The sequence below is a fragment of the Rhodnius prolixus genome, unplaced genomic scaffold, assembly GCF_049639745.1.
Source record: "Rhodnius prolixus isolate KJV_2025 unplaced genomic scaffold, Rpr scaffold_9, whole genome shotgun sequence".
In the NCBI taxonomy this organism is placed as follows: Eukaryota; Metazoa; Arthropoda; class Insecta; order Hemiptera; family Reduviidae; genus Rhodnius; species Rhodnius prolixus.
Genome location: NW_027411604.1, coordinates 17,844,681 through 17,872,004, shown reverse-complemented (window position 1 = coordinate 17,872,004; position 27,324 = coordinate 17,844,681). Strand labels below are relative to the sequence as shown.

Sequence of the window (27,324 nt, the reverse complement as noted above, 5' to 3'; positions counted from 1 at the left end):
AAGTGTTGCGATTATGTCAAATTTTTCATTTAGAATTATCACTGTAAATATCTATTTTTGAGATACCCAGCATCCGAAACGGTATTTTTGGAAAAAAAAAAAAAAAAAATAGCCCCGCGCGTGTTTATGCGAACAAAATACCTTAATTACAAAATCGTAGGGAAGCTAAAACTTTTTATTTGAATTCGATCTCTCCAGGAAATCCGACTGTAACTTATCGATCAGAATCCACCTATCGCAGGTACCACTTTACTTTTGTTTTTTTCCTAGAAAACTGGTTCACCAAATTCATAGAAAAGCGTTGTTTTTGAGAAAAGACTAACTCTTGAAATTGGTACTTTAGGTTGGCTGACAAATACCAATTTTCGGACTCAGATTACCGCTAAAAAAAATCAAAATAGATTATCAGCTCTTTCTCTTACTGTAGTAAGTGATAAACATCATATTTTTGGCATTCAAATAAATGAAATACTAAAAATAGACAAAACTCGCAAATAAATGAAATGAAAATGTTAGACCGGTGAAAATTTTTTAATAATTTCTACGTTTTTAAGTATGGCCGTGGAATGTAGTGCGGTTTTGCATATTTGCTCTTAATCTCTAAATATTTTGTGTGCATGTCAAAGGCAACCCCTATTTCAACATGGCTAACTTTGTCTCTTAACAGCATAACTCCACACAGACCGCTAAATAAATATAAAATGTTAAATTTAAATAAAATGATTTTGAGATGGATTTACAAACAAAAAAAAGTCCAAAAGGGATTCAAAAAGGCAATTTTTTTTTTTTTTTTTTTTGAGTGTGTAAGATCAAAATTTGAGAGCTGTTTGTGTGTATAAAGTACAAAAAATTTGAAGGATATAAGAGTAATTTTCGAAAAATGAAAAATCAATTCCAGTAAATTGCACAACCGGTAGGCTAGTTTGGACCAAAAGCTCTAATTGTCGGATCCGATAGTAGCCCCAAAATCAGATATTCAATTTGGATTTCTTGCAATTTCTCATATTTTAGACTATGTTGGCCCACATTCCCAATTGAGGCATGTTGTCAAATACCAATACTCGGAGGTTGTCAAAACGGATATTTCTGTTGATAACTTGCAATAGAAAGATACGATTGCAAAACTTCCTCTAAACGTGGTAAGAGAATTTAAAAATATAGTGCCTTTTTTTTTCTTTTTTTTTTAAAGTGTAGTGGTTAATTTAGGTAAGCGAATTTGTATGTGTGTAAACGTTCCTAGACTAATGAAGCATCTATTACGTAATTATAATTATGGGCTTAAAGACGGTATTTCTGATATAGAAATTGCTCTCCACTTTGTGATCATCTAGCGCACCCTAGAATTTGAAAACCACTACCCTAAAGGGTGTAGCACAATCTGGACAGCATTGCTCAGACTTCAGGCCCTTCAGGTTTCGAAATAGAGAAAGAACATTCCCAGTTTTGACACTAGCAAATCGTCTTTTAAAAGTAAAGATAGTAACGTACTAACTCTGTTAAAATGCTCTAAATTCTAAACATTCTCATTCTTCTCAACAGAAATCCAAAAAGACTTACCTAAAACAAAAAAACCAAAATTACTATCTAGTGTATAATATAGAACAAAGAATTTAGTAAATTAAAATATTTATACATGTAATCGAGCCGTTCACTGCACACAACTCGATTACCTCCATAAAACCAGAAAAAGTGGGAGAAATGCGATGAAATGCAGCAGTTTGTTATTAAAAAATTCCAGTTTATAATATAAATTCAAATAAATTTACCGCTATCATTCAGCGCCTGCTACTGAATTTGAGTCGAATTATTGCAACAATTTTCATTAGAGCTCAGAATTAATCAAAATGGCTTCTGAAATAAATTATTTATCATTCAATGGCCAACAATTTTGTTTGTCATTTAATCTTTATTATTTAGGAAATTTATTATAAATATAAAAAGCTGCGATTGAACCAAGTGCTTTGTCATTAAAATTTAAGATATTTGAAAAAGTGGAGTTAATCGATTTGTGCAATGAATGGCTCATACGAGGGTCGTTTGAAAAGACCGTGCAAAGTCAGAGAGATAGCACTACTGGCGCGTATCGAGGTTATGTTTAGTTAGTAGCATCTCTTGGAAGAACACACACCAAGTTTCAGCCAGATCGGTCTATTTCTTTGTGTTTGGCATTCGTTTGAATCGAGGAAGTCGAGTGATTTTCAAAAAATGGACGAAAAAGAATTTCGTGTGTTGATTAAACACTACTTTAAGAAAGGCAAAACGCCTCAGGAGACTAAAGAGAAGCTTGATAAACATTATGGTGACTCTGCACCTTCGATTAGAACAGTTTATAAGTGGTTTCAAAATTTTCGGAGTGGCCATATGGGCACAAGTGACGCTGAACGTTCTGGACGCCCTGTTGAGGTTACTACTCCAGAAATCATTGATAAAATCCATGATGTGGTGACGGATGACAGAAGAGAAGAAGGTGCGTGAGATTGCCAGTGCTGTGGGCATCTCGAATGAACGGGTACATAATATTTTGCATCAACATTTGGACATGACAAAGCTATCCGCAAGATGGGTGCCGCGATTGCTCACGCTTGACCAAAAATGAAATCGTATGAAGTGTTGCAAGGACGGTTTGCAGCTGTTCCAGAAGAATCCGCAGGACTTTAAGCATCGTTTCGTCACTGTGGATGAAACATGGATACATCACTACACTCCTGAGACCAAAGAACAATCTAAACAATGGGTTACCAAGGGGGAATCTGCGCCAAAAAAGGCGAAGACCGTTCCTTCGGCCGGAAAGATTATGGCGACTGTCTTTTGGGATTCGCAAGGAATAATCCTCATCGACTATCTGGAAAAGGGTAAAACTATTACAGGTGCATATTATTCATCGTTATTGGACCGTTTGAAAACCGAGCTGCAAGAAAAACACCCACGATTGGCCCACAAAAAAGTCCTTTTCCATCACGACAACGCACCAGCTCACACCTCAGCAGTTGTGGTCGCAAAATTAATGGAAATAGGGTTCCAACTCGTTTCACATACCCCCTATTCTCCAGACTTGGCTCCCTCGGACTACTATTTGTTCCCCAATATGAAGAAATGGCTGGCGGGAAAAAGATTTTATTCAAACGAGGAGGTGATTGCAGAAACAAATGGCTATTTTTTAGACTTGGACAAATCCTATTATTCGGAAGGGATCAACAAACTAGAGCAGCGTTGGACGAAGTGTATAAGCCTAAAAGGAGACTATGTTGAAAAATAAAAAAGGTTTACCCCAAAAAATTAAGTAGTTTTTATTTTTGCACGGACTTTTCAAACGACCCTCGTATATGTATATTATATTCATTACAATTATTTTTAATGTTTTCTCTGGGATGATGAATTAGGTCTAAACGTGAATTCAACTCAAAATTTTTTAAGAGTATGAACACCGAACCGCTATTCAGTTTCTTTTTTGGATCAAACTCGTTCCCATAGGAGTCTACCTTAATAGTTTCAATAATTTGTTGGAAGACCTAGATCCCATTCAGATATTTACAGTAAATATACTAAACATATAATAATGTATTTTATTGAATATGTGTAAATAATTTATGAAAGAAAATTTTTATAGAAAAAGACGGGTAAGGAACTGTGCTAAAAATGTGGACCGAGCGATGTAAATGTTTGATGGTAATCGAGCAGAAAACATGATAGCTCACCTACTGAAGCACATGAAAAACCATCAAGCACATATTCGCACTTGTACAATAATGTTAGTTATACACCAGTTACAACACCATAAAACTAGCGGGATCTAAGCTATAAGAATGATGGCGAAGAAAACCGTATTCACAATTGCAACAAAGCGAGTCCGTTAGTTGGACTATTATTCCAAAACTTAGGCTCCATTTTGATCATTCACTTTAATATTGCAATCGATTATCTTTACAGCATTTTTTAATTTCTCTTAACTCTACTGATGTAAGAATAGGACTTCTTCAGAGTACTTGGCGTCCCTGCGGGTATTCCAGCCTAACATGAGCAATGTATACTGTTACACCCCCAGTACATTTACACAGTACACATAGAGCAGAGTCATCTGCACAAGGTGGGGCTTATTAGCTCGAAACCATTGTGCAGATTGTGTCATGATGAAGAGGAAACGGCCTCTCACTGACTGTTCGATTGCGTTATGAAACCTTTGGATCATTGAGACCAAAGGAGATATTAGCGCAAAAAGAACTAGTAGGGAAAGTCCTCAAGCTCTTTAGTAAGGGAGGTTTCATCTACTAGATCCAAAGGGGAAGGTATAATAAGCCTCTTTTGGCTGCGGTACCGTGGGGCGTAGGTCCTGCCCCGATAATCTAATCTAATCTAAGAATAGGGCTGTTGTAATCGTGCAGATTTCCAAAAAAAATAGATTTTCACCGGAGTTATCCGCTTTAAGAGCCCATGGGTCCGAAGAATTCTTCTTCTTCTTCCTTTGGCGCTACAGCCCTTGCCTCCTTTAGCTGGAAGTCCCAACCAACTCTGTCCGTGGTTTTCCTACTCCACTGTATGACGCTCATCTTCTGCAGATCCGCCTCTACATCCTGCAGTCAACAAAAACTTTGCCGACCTCTAGGTCTTCCACCTCCTGGGCGTACTTCACAGTCCTTCGAGGGGCTCATTCCACACTCTTTCATTGGAGGTAACCCACACTTTTACGGCTACCACAAGAGTCTCTTCTCTATAGAGCTGATAAAAAATTCAGCATTTTTTCGAGGACAGTACCCTGGCCATTTTTAAACTACTTACTTCCCCCCTGGCCATCACAGCCCATGAAGAGCCTGAGGCCTCAGCCACCAGTTTTCCAACCTTCACCGGACTCTCACAGCCTAGGCCATAAATACACCACAAAATCTTCCTCTTCCCAGCAGATCAATCTCAGTAAACACCCGTGCCTCAGAGCACTCCGAATTCTGTATAACAATATCGGTCGGAGAACTGTACATTTAAGAACAGGTAGTTCAATTTAAGATGGGCTCAAATGCATTTCATGATTAAACGGTTGAGCTGAGCAAAAAATTGGTAGAGGGAAAATTTGTTGCCCGTCACCTCTAGTTTCAGAATATGTGACTTGATTTTAGATTCCTGCTCTCATACGCGGCTGACGCGCGTCCAAAAGTAGAGGTTCGCAGTTGACCTCCATTGTCATATACACAGTTTAAAGAGTATATAAAGTTACAAAAGAAACGGGAAACCGCAATTCGATATCTTTAAAATTAAAGGTGCTAGGCCATTTCAAAATCTGATATTTATTAATCACATTTCAATTTTTTTAACTTGTTATCAAAGAGAAAGAAGAGCACGCGATAGGTCATTTTTATGTATTTTTTCACCCCCTTTCTACTAAAAATATTGCAAAGGCAGTAAAGCTAGTATGTTTCTTAATACCGGGAAATAATGGCAATATGTTGCATTTGAGCCGTCTTAAAGTGAACACTCTGTATATAGAATATTTCTAAGCGAATTGGCAAAATACTACAAAGAACCAGAACTCACTTAACATGAACACAAAGACAAACTAACAAATAAATAATTGCATAATGAATATAAAAAAAAAATTATAATTACGGTTACATAAAAAATATGAATATAATGAATATAACAGATGCGATGTTGTTAAAACCAATCAAAATAAATAAATAAAAAAAAAATATTAATATTTCCAACTGTCACTGCACTAATTTTAATTAAAGTTGATTAAATTAACGAAGGTAGAGTAAACTGTTTGACTGTTGAAGTGGAGGTGGCCAAAGTTCTCTGAACAGAAGTACCCCTCGAACAAGAGGAGCTCTGGTTTGGTCCAGCAAGGGGACTGTACAGAACGAGATGCTCTGAACTTTGTTCAAGTGCAGATCAAATAAAGGAACATTCTGCTATGATCTTAAAAGTACAAAGATATGACATTTTATCAGTCCCAACATTCAGTCAGTTTGTAAATGAACTTGAAATCGCTGCGAACACTGTTGGATAGAACAGTTTTTAAAGTAGTACTATTACTGTAGAATAAACCACATTCCTCAATTCATACTTCTCTACACTGATTTTTGAAGTGGCGTTCCAGAATACGTAGGCATCACTTTTACACTAATTCAGTGGATAATGTAAAAAAAAAGATTTAAGAATGCTTTTACTGGCCAAGAACTCTGTTTATTGAAATTGCTGTGTGACAAGGAGCATTATCGTGATGCAACACCCGCTTGTTCTTGATGTTTGGTCTCACACGAATGACCCTTTTTCGATCCACGGAATCGTCCACAAAGAGTTTCTACCTCAAGGTCAAACGGTCAATCAACACTTTTACCCGAGAGGTTCTTGAAAAACTTCGAAATAGGTTCATTCGTGTGCGACCAAACATCCAAGAACAAGCGGGTGTTGCATCACGATATTATGCTCCTTGTCACACAGCAATTTCAATAAACCAGAGTTTTTGGCCAGTAAAAACATTCCTGTGGCTCCTCAGCCTCCTTATTCGCCTGACTTGAGTCCTTGTGACTTTTTTTCTCTTTCCGAAGTTGTAAAATCACCTAAAGGGAACTCATTTTGGGACAGTCGAAAACATTCAAACGGCTGTAACCGACCAGCTTGAAGGCTATTCCAGTATCGGAGTTCGAGCACTGCTATGAGGAGTGGAAGAAACGTCTCCAGCGCTGTGTGGCTTCAGAAGGAAGTTATTTTGAAGGTGGCAATATAGAATTGTAATTCTTTTTGAATAAAAAATCTGTCTCATTACTTAATTTACAGACCTCGTAATTTCCAGTTCATTTACCACTGACTCTTCAATAAGCGACTTTTAATTGTGCCAGTTTCTTAGCGAGTCCAGGGTGACCCGATAGCCGGTCCTGAAGCATGGAGTACCGCTCCCAGATAACAGCTCCTCTATAGTTACCAATTATTATTATCATTACTATAGTCATTGCTTCCGCTTGATTATTAGAGCTTTCTGGCGATGTTCCAATGTGTGTGTGTGTGTGTAATCGAACCGGAAGGCAATGGTCGAATATTAATTAGGATTGCACGAAATAATTCGTCATAAATAAAAAAGATCCCTTAAAAAATTCATTCAAAAGCTGGATGGTGCATTTCTGCCTCTCACATTATACAACTAATCAAGAATGAAAACCAAGTTTCTGTTTGATTATTAATTGAAAGTAAAATTGATAATATAAAATAAATAAATTAAAATTTGGAATAAAGATATAATTATAATAAAAAAAGTTTTGAATAGAAGGAAGCAGAATACTGATTGGGGAAATAGGTCCCCTAGCAGCCTCCCTTTGATCAATAATCACGCATGCCTACTCAACAACCATTGAAATTATATCTCCTTATTTACATTAATTTCATTCCATTTGGATAGGCTTTCTAGTTCTAATAGGTAATTGTTAGTAAGTACATGTACTATAGTAGGAGAAGTTTAGAGTTTAAAGTGGAAAGAGAATCAGCAGGAACTAGTAATACTGCAATGATAAAAGAGGCGTACCACCAGCTGAAAAAATCTGCCTCTCGAAAAGAGATTTATATTTAAAGCTGCTGAAATATTTAGAGGTTATAAAGTCGAGGTTATGTTACTCTGATTGCTGTTATAGTCGCTCGTGCTAATTTGTTGCTGTACTAAACATCTGAATGTTTGCAAATCTATTGAATTTTGTATGAGAAAGAATGTTCAACAATGGCAAGAGAAAAACATACAAATCAATAAACAAAAAATATTGGTGCTCTACGTTTTTGGGAACCAATAGTACCCATCATCAGGAGCTTTAGAAAAGGGATAATGATATGTATAAATGTTGGAGATACGTGTTAAAGTAACCTATCGAAAAAATGAAATTAAATTTCATACTCTTACTTAAAATTGAAATTACAATTACACAGGATTATGTATGTTTTTTAGACTCTGCATTTAGATTATATTTAAACTCCAGTCTAAAGAATAATATCTAACTGAACAACCTAAAGGGTATCTACTCCCGACCTTTTGCCAGGTCAAAGCAAATTTTTCAGGAATACGATTGTAATAAATGTTATATCTCTACATACACAAAACTGATAAACAGTTAGGAAAAACGAAAGAGCTGCTGTAAGAAAATTCCAAAATGGTGAAAATCTATTCCACAAGTAGCACTAATAATTATGGTCGATAGAGCCGAAAGTAATCGACAGAAACCGTTTGCATTAGTTTGTTAGAAATTAAAAAGAAAGAAAGTCGTGTGAGTGTGCATATGAAATATTAAATTGGAAATAAAATTAATAATTATGGTCAATAGAGCCGAAAGTAAACGACAGAAATCGATTGCATTCGGCTTGTTAGAAATAAAAGTGAAAGAAAGTCGTGTGAGTGTGCATTGTAGATATTAAATATTAAATTGGAAATAAAGTTAATAATCATAGAGCCGAAAGTTGCCGACAGAAACCGATCGCATTAGGCTTGTTAGAAATAAAAGTGAAAGAAAGTCGTGTGAGTGTGCATTGTAGATATTAAATATTAAATTGGAAATAAAGTTAATAATTATGGTCAATAGAGCCGAAAGTAACCGACAAAAACCGATTGCATTCGGTTTGTTAGAAATAAAAGTGAAAGAAAGTCGTGTGAGTGTGCATATTAGATATTAAATATTAAATTGGAAATAAAATTAATAATTATGGTCAATAGAGCCGAAAGTAACCGACAGAAGCCGATTGCAATCGGTTTGTTAGAAATAAAAGTGAAAGAAAGTCGTGTGAGTGTGCATATTAAATATTAAATTGGAAATAAAATTAATAATCATGGTTAACTGAGCCGAAAATTGCCGACAAAACCCGATCGCATTCGGCTTGTAAGAGAGAAATGAGAGAATTTATATTAAAAAGACGGCACTAAGGCTGGATGGGTTAGAGATCCAGTAATTCCTAGAATTTGCAGTTCTCTAACCCATCGGGCCTTGATGGCGTAGGTTTGGACTGTCTTTACTGCTCTGTAGCGAGTTTATCCGCTATATCTCGGGAACGGATAATCGCAGAAACTTCAAATTTGATATTTCGTTCAAGTGCCACCAGGGGAAGTGATAATAAATTTTTGATCAAAATAGAGCCATCGGAAGTACCACTTTACTGAATAGATTTTTCACTTTTTTGACTTTTTCTCAAAAATCACTTTTTGGATTTTCTCCAAACTTGGTATAATTATAGCCCACAAATAGTTCTACAACTTTTGTAGGAAACATTTTTCTGGAATAATTCGATTAAGGGCACTTTTGGGGGAGGGGGTGGTTGGGCAGTCCGAAAGAATGCCAATAGTTAGTACATGAAAATGGCCAGCTTAAGGGTCTGTGACATTTAATAAATACTAAACAATATTTATGAAAATTTAAATGCAGTAAAATTACTATTAATTGTATGGTTGAAATTTCTAACTGAAGTATGCCAAATTTTATCAAATTCTAGCTAAGTTTTACAGAGTTATTAATAATAACAGTTTTAGTAGAGGCCTCATTTAGTGGGGGGCAAACTCCCCTCCTTAACGAAAGAGAAAAGAAAAGGGCTCAATCTTAAGAGTCTAAAGGGAAACTACGTCACTAACTATAAATGACAGTATGAGCACAATAATGGTCCAGTACTAGAACCAACTTAATGCACAGGATACCAAAAGAACAGTTAAATTTGAAATGGAGTAAGCTGTACACAATATACAAATGATAAGAACATGGTTGTTGTCAACTTTATTAGTTGACAACAACTTTACGTACTCCCTCCGTCACCATATGCTCCGTTCTAGTCAGCTACCGTCTGTTATAGAAATATATGATGAAAGGAAACTGCCTATAAATGAACTATGATTGCGTACATCCTGTTTAGTAATGATCTCTAATCTAGTCAGCACACAGCTAGGAAACACTTAACTAGCTTTACATGTGTACCTGCTACTCACTTATCTCTCTTACATACACTTACAAACCTTATTCTCTCACATTTTATCAATTTACAACTATCCAATGCAGAGCAATAAGTAAAAGCGAGCACAAAGATGAACTTATAATGTGGCACTTGTCAATGGACACCCACCCAATGGTGAACGCCAAGCAACTACGATTACACTAAATGCTCCGACTCTTACTCCTGGTCTCGCTTTGGGTTTTTCAATAAGGGCCATAGCTGATAATGAGAATCATGAGTTCGGTACAAGCAGAAAAGCTGGTGTAAAGAGATAAATAATAATAATTATTATTTTATTGCTTTTAGGGTGTACACTCATAGCAAGGAGTTGACCCATGCAATTACAATATAAAACAAATACAATACAATATAATTACAATATACAATACAATAATTTCATGTTTGTTGAGTAAGCAAAGAAAAAGAAATGATCAGATATAAGATAAACACAAAAAGAACAAAAATGTCGTACTAATGAAAATAATAATAATAATAATAATAAAATAAAATAATAAATAAACAAATCTTTAATTCAGTAATTTAAATCAAGCAACCGAATATAAAATTATGCCTAAGAACAGAACAATAATAATCTTCACTGATAAACAATGAATGTAAGGTAGGCAAGTGTGTACTGTAAACGAACCTTATTAATGTACTATTGTTATCGTATTTAAACATCAAGCATTAATAATAGTCACAAGAAATTAATACTAAAAAAAGATTTTTTAAAAAAAATATTTTATTGCAATTTACCACTGCAACAGTTGTTGCAACAAGCAAATACGGTGAAAGAGAAAAGAAATAAAAGGAAATCATGAGTGGAGAAGGCACCCAGTGGTGTCACTCCAGTAACGTGCTTTGCTCTCACGAGGCCATCTTCTCTTCCAATCTCCTTAGAGGATTACCTGGTAATGTGGAGGAAGATAGGTGTTCTATGAGAGTGTTAGGATGAGCTGCTGTAGAGGGCAATGAAATTTGAGAAAACGAGTGTTAGCAAGATCTGTAATGAAAGGGATTTTGAGGTCATTATGGATAGTGAGGTTAGATACATAGAACGGAGCGTTAAGTAGTTTTCGAAGTATTTTTGACTGTAATGCCTGGAGGCGTAGTGAGTTGGAACGTTGGGTCTATCCCCATACTTCGATGCCTTATGACTAGGGAACGGATTCGTATGTATTTACATATTTTTTTCTAGGCAATTTACAGACGTTTTTCAACTAGAAGTATTCATACTGACACTTTTTAAGCCGTTTGAGTCTACTTTTATTTCACATATTTCCACATATTTGGATGTTATCGCATATTTATACATATTTGATTAAAATAAATAAATATTTCTACATATTTAATCAAAATATGTACATATTTTTTCATATTTTTCATTTTGGGCATATTTTCATAATTGGGAGGTGGTTGACAGGAACTGTGAACCACAGACTGTAGGGCTGTGAATCACAGTGGGTACAATGGTTATTGTAATTTACACAGAATGCTGCTAAACAGTGACGGGCACTTGTTAGTTTTTTGACGTTGTCTGTTCTTTCAGCTCGTTCGTTGAAGTGTCCAATTCATTTCGTTCGGTCACTTAGTGTATTCTTTTTTGGGTGAAATGCCACGAACATCGGCCTCAAACAAACAACTGGTTGCTAAATATCTTCGCGAGTTTCCAGCAGAACTTTTTCGAAGTGATGGAGACATTTTGTACTTTACAGCTTGTGACAAGCGCGTTTCTTGCTCTCAACGTTCCCAAGTCACCCAACATATTGCCACCGGATCGCACATAGTGAATAAAAACAGAAAGAAAGAGAGGAGGTCCTATCAAGCCTTCCTTACATCTCCATCATCAAGTAAATCTACTCTGAGTACAGATCTGTGTCGGGCTTTGGTTAGAGCAGATATCCCTTTCCACAAACTTAAAAATCCTCATTTCAAAGGATTTTAGTCGTTACAAGTCCATCTTACGCCCAAATCGTCGTCACTTTACGTTCCAACATTTGAAATTTCATGTGGTTGCAAACAATTTCGAAGAGTGAAGTTTTCAAAATTGAAAATTTAACGCATCTTTTTATAAATAGTAAAAATGTTCTTTGTTGTATAAATCATTATAACTTGTAAAAACAAATTATTTTGTTCCTAATAAATTATTATAAATTGTAAAAATATTCTTTTCTTGTATAAATAATTATAACTCCCCCCCCCAAAAAAAATTCCATTTTCATAAAAAAAAATGTCCATTTTACTTAAATATTCCAGAAAATATTTTAAGAAAATCACATATTTTCCACATAATTGACGAAAATAAATGCATATTTTAATTAAATATTTGGCATTTTTAAATACATAAAAATCCGTTTCTTACTTATGACCAAATAGGTCGCAGTAACAGTATATATAAGAGTCTTTTGTTATGTTTCGAACGTTTGTCAAGTAGTCTGGCGAGAAGTTTTGTAGCGATGGTTAGTTTCTTGTCTTTTCAGTCTAGTCTGGAGGATTCCATGCCAACCGTTTGTCTAGGTACAGTCCAAGGTAGCGTACTTTGTCCACAGTTGGTATAGGAGTTTGGTTCAAGATGATAGGAGGTAGGATTTTCTGTCTGAGAGTAAATACTATAAACTTCGACTTCGTAACGTTGGTTTTGATTCTCCATTTGAAAGGCCAGTCCTCTAAGTGGTTGATGGGTGTACGAGGGGGTACCCAAAAATAACCGGAATTGCGTTGCCGCGCATGGAGCTTATGTAGTACGCATTTCTGCCGCTAGACGTGTATAGCGCAATTCCTTGCCAGTTCAGTCCTGCCTGTGTTGTCTGCCTGGCTTGTTCTGTTCATCTGCAGTGATTGTTTTTACCAGCGCTGTTTTGTTCTTTTTTCGTTTTTTATGATGGCAAGTTTAAGTGAACAACGTGCAGCTCTGAAATTTTGTTTTCTACTCGGCAAAAATGCTGCTGAAAGTGTTTTAATGTTGAAAACAGCTTACAAAGATGACGCTATGGGAAAAACTCAAGTATACGAGTGGTTTACTCGGTTTAAAAATGGCGACATGTCGATTGATGACAAACCTCGTTCTGGACGTCCATCAACTGCCCGAATCGACGAAAATGTTGAAAAAATTCGAGAGCTGGTGTTCACAGACCGTCGACAGACAATTGATCAACTGTCAGAGAGTAGTGGGTTATCTTGGAGCTCGGTTCAGCGAATTTTAACGGAAGATTTGGGGATGAAAAGGGTTGCTGCCAAGTTTGTTCCTCGAGTTCTGACTGACAATCAAAAAGAACATCGAGTTGAAACATGTCGTGCTTTGAAACAACAGCTTGAAACTGATCCAGACTTTCTGTCAAAGATCATTACTGGTGATGAGTCATGGTGCTATGGTTATGACCCAGAAACAAAGCAACAGTCGAGCCAATGGAAGACGTCATCTTCACCCCGACCAAAAAAATGTCGTCAAGTCAAGTCAAACATCAAAACAATGCTGATTTGCTTTTTTGAAGCCAAAGGCGTAGTCCATTCAGAGTTTATCCCCCCAGGTCAGACCGTCAATCAAACCTTGTATTTGGAAGTTTTGAAAAGATTGCGCAATAGTGTTCGCCAAAAAAGACCCGATTTGTGGCAAACAGGAGACTGGTTCTTCCACCACGACAATGCACCTGCACACACAGCCATCTCTGTTACACAGTTTTTGGCTAAAAATGGCATGGTTCCGCTGCCCCACGCACCTTACTCGCCTGACCTGGCTCCGTGCGACTTTTTCTTATTTCCACGCATGAAAAAGGGCATGAAAGGTCACCGATTTGACAACATTGAAGAGGTCAAGAAAAAAACGAAGAAGGAGCTGTCAGCCATTTCTAAAGATGACTACAAAAAATGTTTCGAACAGTGGAAGCACCGGTGGGACAAATGTATTAGTTGTAATGGAGAGTATTTTGAAGGGGATAAGGTTGTTCTGTAAAATATTTGTAAATAAATAGCTTTTAAAAAATAATTCCGGCTTTTTTTGGGTACCCCCTCGTATGTAGAGTTCGTGTAGCGATAAGAGGATCGGAATGAGGAAAAAATTAAAAAAAAATAAATAAATATTGGAGTAGAGAGATAAAATAGTTGACAAACGAAAAAGATATTGGGGAAGTGTCGAAGGACACTGATTCGGCAAAAGGTTTTCGATTAGGATGACTAAAACTTGAAGGCTTAGTAAAAACACCATAGTTCAACCCCAAATAAATCGTATAACTGCTGTGTAGTAAAGTAAATTAATTGCCTCTTTATTTTCAATGAAATGAAACAAAAAGAAAAAGAAAAGGTTTCGCCCAGTTTGGGAGAAGGAATAGCCCACTATGCCCCTCGCACCTGATGAATTCCAGAGATACTAAATGCCATTGGTGCTAGTGGTGGTTTGAGGCGTGTACCATTAATTATAGTAACATGTACTTCAGATTCAATACCCTAGGTAACATGTGTAACATATAACGAACTATCTCCACCCGCTTCAGGCTAAACCAATTGATTGATTGATTGATTGAGCAATAGCATTGTTTCACTTTAGTATCACCAACGAAATTCAAATATAATTTTTTTCACTCATTGAATATGACGATGATTAAAGTGTTGACAGGTATTTTTGAATGGTAACTCAACACCTACTAATAAAAAGTTAAACAAGTTGTTTAGAAACAATGATACAGAAAAATACTTGAGTAGTTGGTTGAGTAGTTATTTGTTAATTATTTTCTATTTCATATGTAAAAAGGAAGTTGGGCCGAAGCTACTGATCTCTTTTTTTAAAAATTTAGAATAGGTAAGATCTAAGAGGTAAGGCTAAAAAGCACGTTTAGCGTCAACCTGTCCTGAGCAGGATAATTTTCCAAAATTATTCTCTTTATTAAGGAGTAATCAATCAAATTACAAAACATACAGGTAATTGCGAAGATGTGCAAATGGGTGACTCTTTTTTAATGAAAAATAGCAAGGAAATCTGATACTGGTCTAAAAACCTGTTTCACTTATTGCAGCACGCAACTTAGAAAAGATACAGGTCAAATCCAATAAATCAACCTAATCACACTTTTTCTGGTAATCATTAACAGATTTTCTATGGTGATCCAATACTACAACTTGGTTACAAGTGATAACTGACTTAAGATGTGTAAACGTTTAAAGATTCAGTGCAGTTAGAAATATATTTAAAAAGATTTATACTAAAAACAGGACAACATTATTTTTAAATTACCTTGGATTGATTCAAAAATGGATATTCAAAATTTTAACAGAAATGGAGAAAGAATAACAAAAATTTAACACAAAAAAGTAGGTAACATACAAAATCTTGAAGACACTAGCGCTCATGGTGGTCATATAAAAATCGTAATACTTTAAGACAAATTAAACAATTTTTAAAGTATGAATATTAAACAGAAAATTATCGAACGAAGAATTCACTGTTTAAAAGAAATTATTTACAGTACGTTTTATAATAGATGGTTTAATAGATTCCTACCTTGTCATAGACGTAACGTATACTGAAGTGAACTCCAGACCTGGATAGTTTACACTAGTTAAAGAAATCAAACTTAATGCAATAAAAACTAATCACTAAGAATAACTTAAACATAAATGATGGCACACACAATTACACGTTGAAACACAAAAGTTAATAAAAAAAATCAAGAAACTTAACATTAACCAGAATACCGCGAAAATGAGGATGCCCATAACTTGGCAAAGTCAGCTGATGTTATAGAGATTAGTGAATCTTAGGATATCAAGCAATGTGACCAACTTAACTAGTACTGACCAGCTTTAACACAAATATCAATGCACGGCTATCTCTAAAGTAAACAATAACAAATAAACCTATTCCTGGAGGTTACTTAGAATGCTCAGTTACTGATTTTTCTATTAGCAGTTACGAAAATTACTTTATTTCATCATGCAATGATTACTTTTATAATTACTTAATAAAGCATACATGTTAATTTTGTTTTTGATTTGTTTAAATTTATTGAAACCAACTCTTTCAAACAATGTTCAACAGAAACATTTTTATTTTATTTTAGATTTATATTATTACCTAATAACCAACGCAATCTCAGACGTCGATAGGATTTTACCACTAATACGATGTGTGATGATTTAAACTCTTAGGAAGAGACATAATGCAGTTATTGACTAGGCTTGCATTTATATCCTAAAATACTGTTAATATCTACAGAAGAAGTCAGATTTAATTAATAAATACGGATTAGATACGTACTTGTGTCGCCGTTGGGGACTTGTTCCGCTGGTGCAGTCGAAGATTGCAGCACTGGAGAGACTGGAAAACTTTCACTTAATTCGCACACACTATTTGCACTTTCTACAGATTTATTTTCATCTGTAACAAAATAAATATCACATTTTACATAACAATAAGGAAATTGTATAAAATTAAATGGCTGGAAAAGAAAACCATTAATAATAATTCAATTCCTAAACTTTTTCTTGATAATTTAACGCCAGTGGTATAGTTTTACATTCTTTTATATTCTGCACAAATGAGTTTTAACAAGCTTTTTCTGAAATTTAGGGCGGTTTTCTTAAAATTACCTAGAAATCATACCTTAGATTACCACAACACTGAGCTCCCCCACCTTCTTCTATCATGGATCGTTCGTGAAACTCATAGAGTCATAAACATATAATTCATTAATTATTAATGTTTATTCTTTAGATAAAAGAAATCCGTGTTGCCTCAATTATTATATTATCAGAAAGGTTTTTATTTATCAAGTGATTGCGTTGTATCGTAAATGAAAAATTAGGTTTTAAATGGCAAATCTGTAGGAATACATACATAAATTACATTATGTAATAAGGCAGACAGATATCCAGATTTGAAAAAATGAATCCTTAGAAAAGTGTATTTTCAGTTAAAAGTTAAAAATTAGAAAATCCACATAATTTCAATACTTACCAGCGACAAGAGAAAGTAGAACTTAAAAGACGAATTAATACTTTATACTTATCATCTATTAAAATTGCAATTAAATCTTTTACATTGTTGTATAAATGCAATGCATTGATTAAATATTTTTTTGGTTTGAGATTAAAATGTACCACACTTCCTAATCTCCTATAACAGTTTTAACTAAACTGTAACTCAGACAGGGGTATTACAATAAAATATACAGTTAAGTTCGCCAAACTCTCGCTAGAGGCGCTAGCAGGCGGATAGCCTTGGAAACAAAAACTTAACCTTCCTCTAATTATTTTACTGTTACACAATGAAAACAAAAATTAATTATGCAATTTATTTATTTATTTTTCATTAGCGGTATATTTCTATCAATTGCGATTTTCGATTTATATCAAAATGAAAATTCTTTTATTTCTAATTAAAATTCTTAATTGAAAAGCTTAAAAAAAGAGAAGAAATTGGACACTTTTAAAAGATATACTGAGAAAAGACGTCGGTAATTCGATACTTATATAAAATAATATTTGTAGAAACATTAGATAGGTATTCGGATATCTATAACAAGGTCTCTTGCCTCTTACTTTAACTTAAAGCAGCATTTTTGTCCCTTGTTGCAGTTGTACGATCATTCAGTAACAGTATAAGCCATAACGTGCTTGTACAGATATGTAAATAGAGTGTAAATCCTTTAATTTTATGTGTTTTTTTTTTTTAGACTATTCTCTGAATGTCTCGTGTCAACCCGTGACAATTGTTAAATACTAGTTATAAGCTCTCTTCTTTGCAAACTAAACCAATTTATAACGTTAATGTTAAATTGTTCTTTAGTATTATAAAGTTAATGATTGAGTTCTATGTGAATGGCATTTGCCCTTTTTAGGGTAACTGGGGTATATAGAAGCACAATTTAAATCAAAAGATATGGATCAGAAAGAAACAGCTCCGTGCCATCTAGATACGAACCTGCAGCGCAACTTAATCGAGATGCAATCCAAAGATTTTTAATTTCACTGAATTTAAGACATGCCTCCCAAATCCACAGACAGTTCTATCTTCTAATTATCCGAAAAAAACCATCTCTGAAAACAATGGCGCTTCAATATCACTTCATACATTATTACTCAGAACCTTTTCTGACGTACACTTCTCCTGCATAGATGAGGGCTAGTATGAACTGCAATGTATAAGCAGCTGGATTTCCAAAATAGAAGAGTTTTGAAACAAAAAACCTGGGCCTTGGGTATACCTGGTAACACTTAATGGACAAAACTACAGAATGCAGTAAGTACGCAACTTTAGGACTTAGACAAATCTTCCCACACACTTCTAGAGAGCTAAGAACTACACAAGCTGTACAATACCACCAACTCGGACGGAATGCAGAACGTCCACGAAAACCTAACTTAACAATCAAGTCAGTTATAATTAGAAATGTACAATTTGTATTACATTTACATTATTGCATTTTGATAGTTTGAAACAAACTGCCGGATAAAAATGTCTTTCTTTCTTCATTCTTTCGAATAATATAAAAAGAAACTAATATTAAAGGCACAGTAAAAATGTCTCTTGTAAAGTGAATAATAAATATGGTAAGTTTGAAAAAGAGCAATTATATTTCCAACCTTTATTTGTATTGATTTTCAAGAAAATCATTCAACAAGCCCGACTTCAGTTTAGCTAGATCTAACCCAGAATTTTGGAATTCAGCATTTTTATATATTATATCAGAATTTTAAGTATATTGTTCTGTATATTGAAATGACAATTTATTAGAAAGTGTTATATGTACATCCAGCCCATCTAAAATAAATCTTTGAAAAAAATAAGACTGAGAATGATGAAAGAATCAACTCACTAACGGAGTACCTGGTTGTTAGATTTTCCTCATGCTAGACTAAATTCCATTACTGCTGGTCATCCGGAGATCGGGCGGTCTAGTAATGTACGAAAGGACGCTATCTATAGACGTGAAGAGAGTTTTGAGAAGGGTCCAGACTCTATTTACCCACATGGCTTGAAGTGTTTTATTAATTAAAAGAATCAACAATGATTGGGATTCAAAGAAAACTGAGTAAAGAAGGAAATCAAGCTTAAAACTGCGACTCCAGAGGATTGACTTGGTTTTAGAATGATATTTGGAATGTTTGGAGAACATAATTTTTGAGCCAAGGAGTATTTATTTTTTTTTTTTTTTTATAAATATTTTGAGATATTCTTTTCAGGCACTAATAAAAATAATTTAATTTACATTAACAAGAAAACATAATTTTCTAGTGTGAAACATAATATTCTGAAAGGCAAAAGAAATAAATGAAAGTAAACAGTCAGGACTGGAGAAGTGTTGTGATAGGCCGCTTGGAGGTTAATATTCCTAAAGGTAGATCAAAATAAACAGAGCCCATCTTCAAACCTTGCAGAGAGGAGCAATAAAAATATGATTATATTTTATAGTTTATTTTGGGAAACCTTTTAATGAAAAAACAATGGTTAATTTAAAACGCAGATAACACAGCATTGTCCTTAACTTTACAAAAGCTCTGTACCCATAACCGATAAAAGAAAAAATAAAAACAAATGTTTTAGCTCCATGTTTTAATTCAAAAAACTAACACTATTAAGAAATAAACGTATCTCTATATACAAAACCCATAAGAGAAAAACTTAGAAGAAATGGTAGGTATTTTTCTATTTCTAAAAAAGCAAAAGTTGCAAACATGATTGTTTACCTTTCAACTTACAGCAGTAATATCTTCTTCTCTTTTTTTTATTTAAACATAAAACTCAGTTCATAAATTTCAAAAAATATATATTTTTAAACTTCTTGATAATAAAATATGTTCAACATAAGAAACATTATAATTAAATATATAATATCACAATATATAGATATCGTATAAAAATGTTTTTAAGTACATAACTTTTATTACATAATTTGGTTTTTATAAAAATAGATGACACACAATATACAAATGTTTTCAATGGAGGAATGTAAAATTTTTATTAAGCTGGTCATCAATTATTTCCTCCCCACAATTTGTTATAAAAGTAATGAGAAATAATTTACTTGGTAGCATCAATTCACAATCTAGGTTTCTTATCTGTCCAAGAATGAAAAAATAAAACCATTTTTGACGTAACAATGTTCTGCTTAAATATAATTACAAATTAGCTCAAAAGATTTTTTCTCAGTAAAAAAACTCTTTTAAAATAAATCAATTGCCTTTTTACTAATGGCTTAACTCTCTTCTTCAAAAAGTTAAAGCATTTCTAAGCCAAGTATTTAACATTTAAGATCTCAAACCCCAAATGCTTACACAATAATAGTTTTTAACAGTATCAAAAAAGAATATTGTATGTTTGTATTTACGAAACCGAATATAACAGTAACATAACAGAATGTAGATTTTGCATTATGTATAATTTGAAATCAACGATAGTGTTAAATTAACGTTTTAAAAAGAGACAATATAATTTTGACATGAAACCAAATTATTCTTCGTTTATAACCAAATTATTCTTCGTTTATAACCAAATTATTTAAAAGACATTTTTTCGCAATAATTTTAAATTAAATTTTGCACTAAGCGAAACTTTTCTCTAACCTGATCCTATTTAAACTGAAATTATATCACTTCAGTTTAGCTTATCTAACCCAGAATTTTGGAATTCAACATTTTTATATATTATATCAGAATTTTAAGTATATTATTCTGTATATTGAAATAACAATTTATTAGAAAGTGTTATTATGTACATCCGGCCCATCTAAAATAAATCTTTGAAAAAAATAAGACTGAGAATGATGAAAGAATCAACTCGCTGAACTCACTAACAGAGTTCCTGATTCCTGATAAGAGATACAATGTTGAATAGAAGTTTTACGATTCCAATAATAATGCTAGTTAAAACTGGCAAAGCTTTTTGTTGTAGTCTTTTGCAACTTCTAAGAGGAACCTTCTGAGTGTTACAACTTGAAATGGCAACTGACCTGTTTACAGAGTACGAGTTGAACAACAAGAAGAAGCTTAAGGAAAGTTGAAGATATTTCCTTGCATCGGAGGATACTTAATTTAGTCTTATACTCATTTTGATGGCCAGGATTTACTGAGGTCGGTCGGTCTTCAACACTAGAGAAACCTAGATCATCATTGTTTAAATGGGACCGCTACACTGCTGCCGGCCGCTATAATTAGGCTACTCGAATTACCACATTGGTTTGTTTCGGAATAAAATGGAAGTTCAACCAATTGTGATGAGGTGACTCCCTTAAGTGGATATCTAATATTTTAGTAGTTATTGAAAGTAATGTGTAAACAAAAAATCGAGACAAAAATATTCTCAAAAGATGAGGCTATAAATTTGCCTTTAACGTCTCAATTTTGTAATGCTAACAAAGGCAAAGTTTGTAAGAACAGATTCAATGATCTGAATCCATCAACTCCAAGAATACTTCTGGTCAATAATTCCTCCCTAGTACTGTAAAAGGACATTCGAAAAATCAAGAAATTTTCGTCTACGTTATCAGATTTTTAAAGTAAAATAAACTGGTGATTAAATATTTTCAACTTATACTAAAAAGCTGCTTACACATTCGAAAATTTCTTGGTTGTTTCACATTGTCTTCAAATAAGGATGTGGCGTGAACAATTGCAAAACTCTTCTCAGTAAATTTCAATTGATTTTTACTTTAATTTGTTTCAAGTGATTGTGAGTGTACAATATTTGAAACAGATAAAAAAAAATAGTTGGTTAGAGCCAGCTAGATTTCTCACCCAAAAGGAGAAAGTTATAGCAACGTTTCATCAGTAAGAGCAACTATTTCAGTTGGCTCCTACCGAACGCTTTTCTTAACAAAATTTTAATGTAAGTGACCTGTTTAGATAGAAGATATATAGCATTACTCAATACAGTAATGCTTCACTTAAAATAAGAAAGATTTGATAAATAACTCCGTAGGATTTAGACAAATAATAATAAAAAAAGAAAGAAATAGCAATGAATTTACAAGAGCAGTTCTAAAAGAGATGTCACAGTTCACAGCAACAAAAGTGATTGAACCAAATGTTCTCGGTTGTATTCGGAATTATCGAAAAAAAGAAAACAAAAAACTATGCATATAAAGTACACTCAACTGTTGGTCAGAGAAAGAATTTCAGCTTCGTTTTTCATCAAAATTACATAAAAGGTCTTTCAAAAATTTCAACAAAGAATGATAACGGGTTCTCTAATCGTTTTTGGCTTTTTAGAAACTGATAGTGCACAAAATCTTTCCAAGATTCATTACTTCTCCTCCTACAAGGTAGATATAAACGGCCAATTTTACTCCATACAGATTCATCATTGAATACTCTATAATAAATACGTTTACATGATAAAGAAAAATACAGATATGACGGTGGTGTTAAATAGCTGCATATGTCTAACAAAATTTCAGTTGGTAATGATAATATATGTTTTGGATCAGTTACCTCATCAAATACCAATCTAGTACGTATTTCAGATAAAGCTGTATTAAATTTACAAGACAACTGTTTACCATTTTTAATTTTTGGATAGGCACCACTTAAATCTACAAAATCATTCATATTGAACGATAATGATAAAGTTTTGTAATTAGCCATATTAAAGTTAACAATCATAATGTTCTCAACTGGTATGGCAACAATAATACAATTATTTGGAAATGTATTCAATGTTAAACTTAATTTATAGCTTGAATTTAAACGATGTAAAAATTTATAATCAACAATTTTACGCATAACTTGTATATTAAATGTAAGTCCAGTATTTATTGGACCGTCATCTATGGTAAATCCAGATTCATAAATTAATATATATAATGTTGATATAAATGCGTCTGCACACTTAGTTGTTGGATTATCTAAAGATTGGAGTATGAAGTCTAGCCAAGATGGTGTTCCATCAACAACCAGTAAATGGTGTGTCGAACAGCAACCTGTAAGATATCACAACAATTTGTATCTTACAATTCACAAAAAAAGAAAGATATAAGAAAAAAAAAAAAAAGATCCCAAAAAGTGTACAACATCCACAGAAACATAAATTCCAAACAATATTAAAAAAAACACATAAAGCAGTTAGGGAAATTTTTAATAACAGGTGAAAATAAAACACATGAAATCACAAACACATGCCAATTTATGAAGACATGCTTTATAATAAATAAAAGCTAATTTCTGCCATTAAAAGTAATAAAAATAATACTATATGATCAATATCTATAATTTTTACATGACAAATAATCCCAAGAAAAAAAAAACATTAATGAGATAAATATTTGTTAAAAATCATGCATTTGGAATGTATTTATTACATTTGATCGTCAATAATGTGCCAAATGCTTCCCAAAACACAAATAAATAATAATAATGATAATAATAACAATAATAGTAAAAATCAGGCAAACTGTACGCAAAAAACATACAAATCATTATTTAAACTAGAAAAAATGTGTGAAGTGAAGCCCCTTTGTAGAATTCATTAAATACTGCTAGGACATAAATTTATCCTACTACCGTTCATAATTCATTACTCATACTTAGATGGCCTACTCTAACAACAGATTGACAAGAGATTTTTGTACTAGAAATGAATAAAATTTGAGACTTATGTTACAAAAATATTGATGGGAAGGTGATCATTACCTCTGGCATTAAATGCAACAGGTTAGCACTGTTACTATAGCCAGAGGTCAGAAGTTATGTTCAACTGCAGCATTCTTGCAATAAGCAGAAAAGAGGAGAACTGGAAATTAGTGCAAGATTTAGTTTTAAGACAAGTGTATTGGCTAACCAATTAAGTAGTTCAAGTAGCCAAGAATTCTAGCAACTAAGTGGATTTTTTTTTTGGCACAATACAAGCGGAGACAGCATCTTTGCTGGAACGAAGAATTGGTTAGGAAAGCCAATATACATCTATGTACATACTTTGAGACAAAATTCTTTTTTTTTAGGACTTAATGAGTCAAGATAGGAGATGCAAAGGAAGCCTGAATCATCAGCATTAAATTTTTTAATTTCAATGAATCTTAAAGTGGGGCGAAAAATGAGGTACAGAAGCCAAGACAGTTTGAAAAAAAAACTAGATTAAAGGAGGAGAAAGCAAGAGTTGCAAAAGGAATACAAAATATTAAAAATAAAAATATTACAATCCGTAAGAAACATTTGTTACTGACTGCAAAATCTTTCTTTAAGAACTGGTATATAAATCTTTAAGCTTGATTTCATCAAACTCACAATTGCTATTTAGTATAAGATGCAATTGAATTTTCAAACATATTATAAAAAAAATATAAGAATTCCTGTTATAAAATAATTACACCAGACGATACGAAAAATTAAATTACTGTAACAAATCCTGCTTAAGATTTGAACTTAGCAGTAAGGAGTTATTTTGATAAATTAGAAAATATATCTATAATAATTTATACAACATTACAACGAAATAATTTTTTCCGGCATGTGCCTTTATTGTTTTTACAACTTAAATTTTCTTTTTATTGGATTATCATCATAACAGTATAAACTAAGAGCTTGCAACGGGGCTTGCACTTAATGAAAGTACTCGTGACATCATGCCACTGAAATAATGTTTAACCAATGTTTCTTTTATTACTCCTTATTAAAGACCATAATTTTACTATTTCTTTCCTCACTTGAATATACATTGATTAAATTAATCAAGTCATTAAATTAAGTAATGAAAGCAATATGAATTCTTCTGATGCAACTAAATGTATTTATAAGATTTCTATTTGATTCGTTTCTGAACAAAAACAACAATAGTAAATTACAATTTGACATATTATTCATAATTTAGCCATTGTTTTCATACCGATTTAGCCAAAAAATTAAATTTCACTGATACATTTTGTTGCAAGACTTTCTTTTTTTTAAAAAAAAGAAACATGCAGTGCCATTCAAAATAAAATTTCATTAAAATAAACCAAATAAAACATGATCATGTTTGCATCTTTTGCATGTAATAAATAAAAGTTATCCCAAGAAGCCCCAAGTAACCTTAAGTGGTCCTAAAACAACTCAAAATTAGAGAGAGAGAAAAAAAGGAAAAAGAAGAGACATCTCAATTGGGATACTCTTTAAACTCAATAATTTGTTAAAAAAAAACTTCAGCAAGCAAGTGCAGTGATGATAAATACTTACCATTTTCCGCACTGTGATTATTTTCTACTGACATATTTACATCTACCACTTCTTTGTCTTCTTTGTTAATTTCAACATCAACATTATCGGACATGTCACATACTAAATTAACACACTAAAATATATCACAGAATTATTGTTTTTAAAAAAATACAACACTTAAGAACCGATGTCTTTGAGATCGTTTTCTCCTACTTTCTACAAAAATCACTAGTCAAAGCACTACGCCATGTCGAAATGCATACATTTCCATACATAACTATTAACTTACTGAACAATGACTTAGCTAGAAAAATCAATCTGTAATTAGTCATATACAAGTTTCAATATGCAACCGAACTCAAAGTCAAATGATTGCAAATGGCTGTATCCTGTTTTACTGTAGTCTACCTTGTTTGTGTGTATATGATCTAGTGATGGGCTATTTGAGCGGACTCGTTCCATTGGAACGAGTCCGATGGTGGAACGAGTTGATTCAAATCCCTATTTTTAAAAAAAGTGATTCCGCCCCGCCCCAAAAAATTTAGGCAAATAAAAATGAAAATGAGGCAGCAGAAGGTTTGGAACGATTAAACATAAGAACAAATGTCACGCAATTTATTATATTATTATATCATTAAATGTTAGCTTTCCCAGTTAATAACAAAACTATATTTCTTTAACACACATTGAGTACTATCCCTAATTTCCAATTGCTCTGATAAATATAAAATTAACAACGTAATACAAAAATTAACACAAAAATAGGCTAGTCAAATATAAATTAAAGCAATGCAGTTTTGTCATTATCTAGCTTGACCACTAGAAGACTGGAGTTAACTTACTTCAAGAGTATTCAAGGTAGAGAAACGGAAATGGGTAGGAAATTATTCCATAAAAATTCTAACCCTTCAAAATTATAATTACTCATAATATTTATTTACTAAGAATTGAATATCAAGCTTTTAAAATATTATCTTATTGTTTTACAAAAAGAAAAAGCTGTGTGCTTAATCTTAAACTTAGCGCTGGACACTTACTCTCATCTTCATTGGCGTAAGTTTGAACGTGTACATGTCAGCTAGACGGTCAAAGTAAAACTGGGCCAAAATTTAGTATTACCTAACTGGTTTACTTAGTGTAGTATCCCTCCCACTCTAACACCTATTTCACAAACATTCATCGATTAAAAATATTTTTTAGTTAAATATTCGTTTCATTGGAATACAAAAAACATTATAACGCTTTCTTAAGATGATTTGAATTTTTAAAATTTGTTTTTGTCCATTACTCTTATAAAATACGAAGAATTTCAAATAAAATATAATATATACAAACACAGAATGATCTAGTGTGCAGGTGGAGTCAGTCGTAGTTACCATGACAACGGAACCGTTAAACGACTCCGGCCCAGCTCTAGCATTTTCATTGGTTAAATCCACTGGAGTTGGTGGAGTCGAATCCGGAGTGATTTAAATCCTTTTGAAACCGGACTCGTTCCATTTTTTCGTTCACTGAATCTAGCCAATAGAAATTGCTGGAGCTGGAACCGGAGTTGTTTAACGGTTCCATTGCTATGGTAACGAGGACTGACTCCACCTGCACACTAGATCATTGTGTTTGTATATTATATTTTATTTGAAATTCTTCGTATTTTATAAGAGTAATGGACAAAAACAAATTTTAAAAATTAAAATCATCTTAAGAAAGCGTTATAATGTTTTTTGTATTCAAATAAAACGAATATTTAACTAAAAATTATTTCCAATCGATGAATGTTTGTGAAATTGGTGATAGAGTGGGAGGGATACTGCAGTAAGTAAACCAATTAGGTAATACTAAATTTTGGCTCAGTGTTACTTTCGACTGTCTCACGGTCATGTACACGGTTAAACTTACCCAATGAAGATAAGAATAAGAGTGTCCAGCGCTATGTTAAAGATTAAGCACACAGCTTTTTCTTTTCGTAAGATAATGAGATAATATTTTTAAAGCTTGATATACAATTCCTAGTAAATAAATATTTCTTTATTTATGAGTAATTATCATTTTGCTTGAAGGGTTAGATTTTTTTTTATGGGAATAATTTCCTACCCATTTCCGTTTCTCTATCTTGGATCCTCTTGAAGCACATTAACTCCAGTCTTCCAGTGGTCAAGCTAGATAATGACTAAACAGCATTGCTTTAATTTTTATAATTGACTAGTCTATTTTTATGTTAATTTTTGTGTTACGTTGTTAATTTTATATTTATCAGTGCAATTGGAAATTAGGGAT

At 33.1% G+C, this 27,324-nt stretch overlaps 1 protein-coding gene across 7 annotated transcripts in view; it reads right to left on the bottom strand.

Annotated features, from left to right (window-relative positions):
* LOC141453943 (phosphatase and actin regulator 2) overlaps window positions 1-25,473 on the bottom strand; it is a 365,561-nt gene extending 340,088 nt beyond the window's left edge. For 5 of the 7 annotated variants that reach the window (XM_074127585.1, XM_074127588.1, XM_074127589.1 and 2 more), the window contains exons 1-2: window positions 25,069-25,473; window positions 16,181-16,300 (exon numbers count right to left, since the gene is read on the bottom strand). In XM_074127585.1, coding sequence (XP_073983686.1) covers window positions 16,181-16,300; window positions 25,069-25,162 — 214 coding nt within the window. In that variant the 5' untranslated portion in view covers window positions 25,163-25,473. Of the gene's footprint in view, window positions 1-16,180; window positions 16,301-16,879; window positions 16,898-25,068 lie in introns of those variants that run through there. The other 2 variants (XM_074127597.1, XM_074127598.1) reach the window with 1 other exon arrangement.
* Between the last annotated feature and the right edge of the window lie 1,851 nt (window positions 25,474-27,324).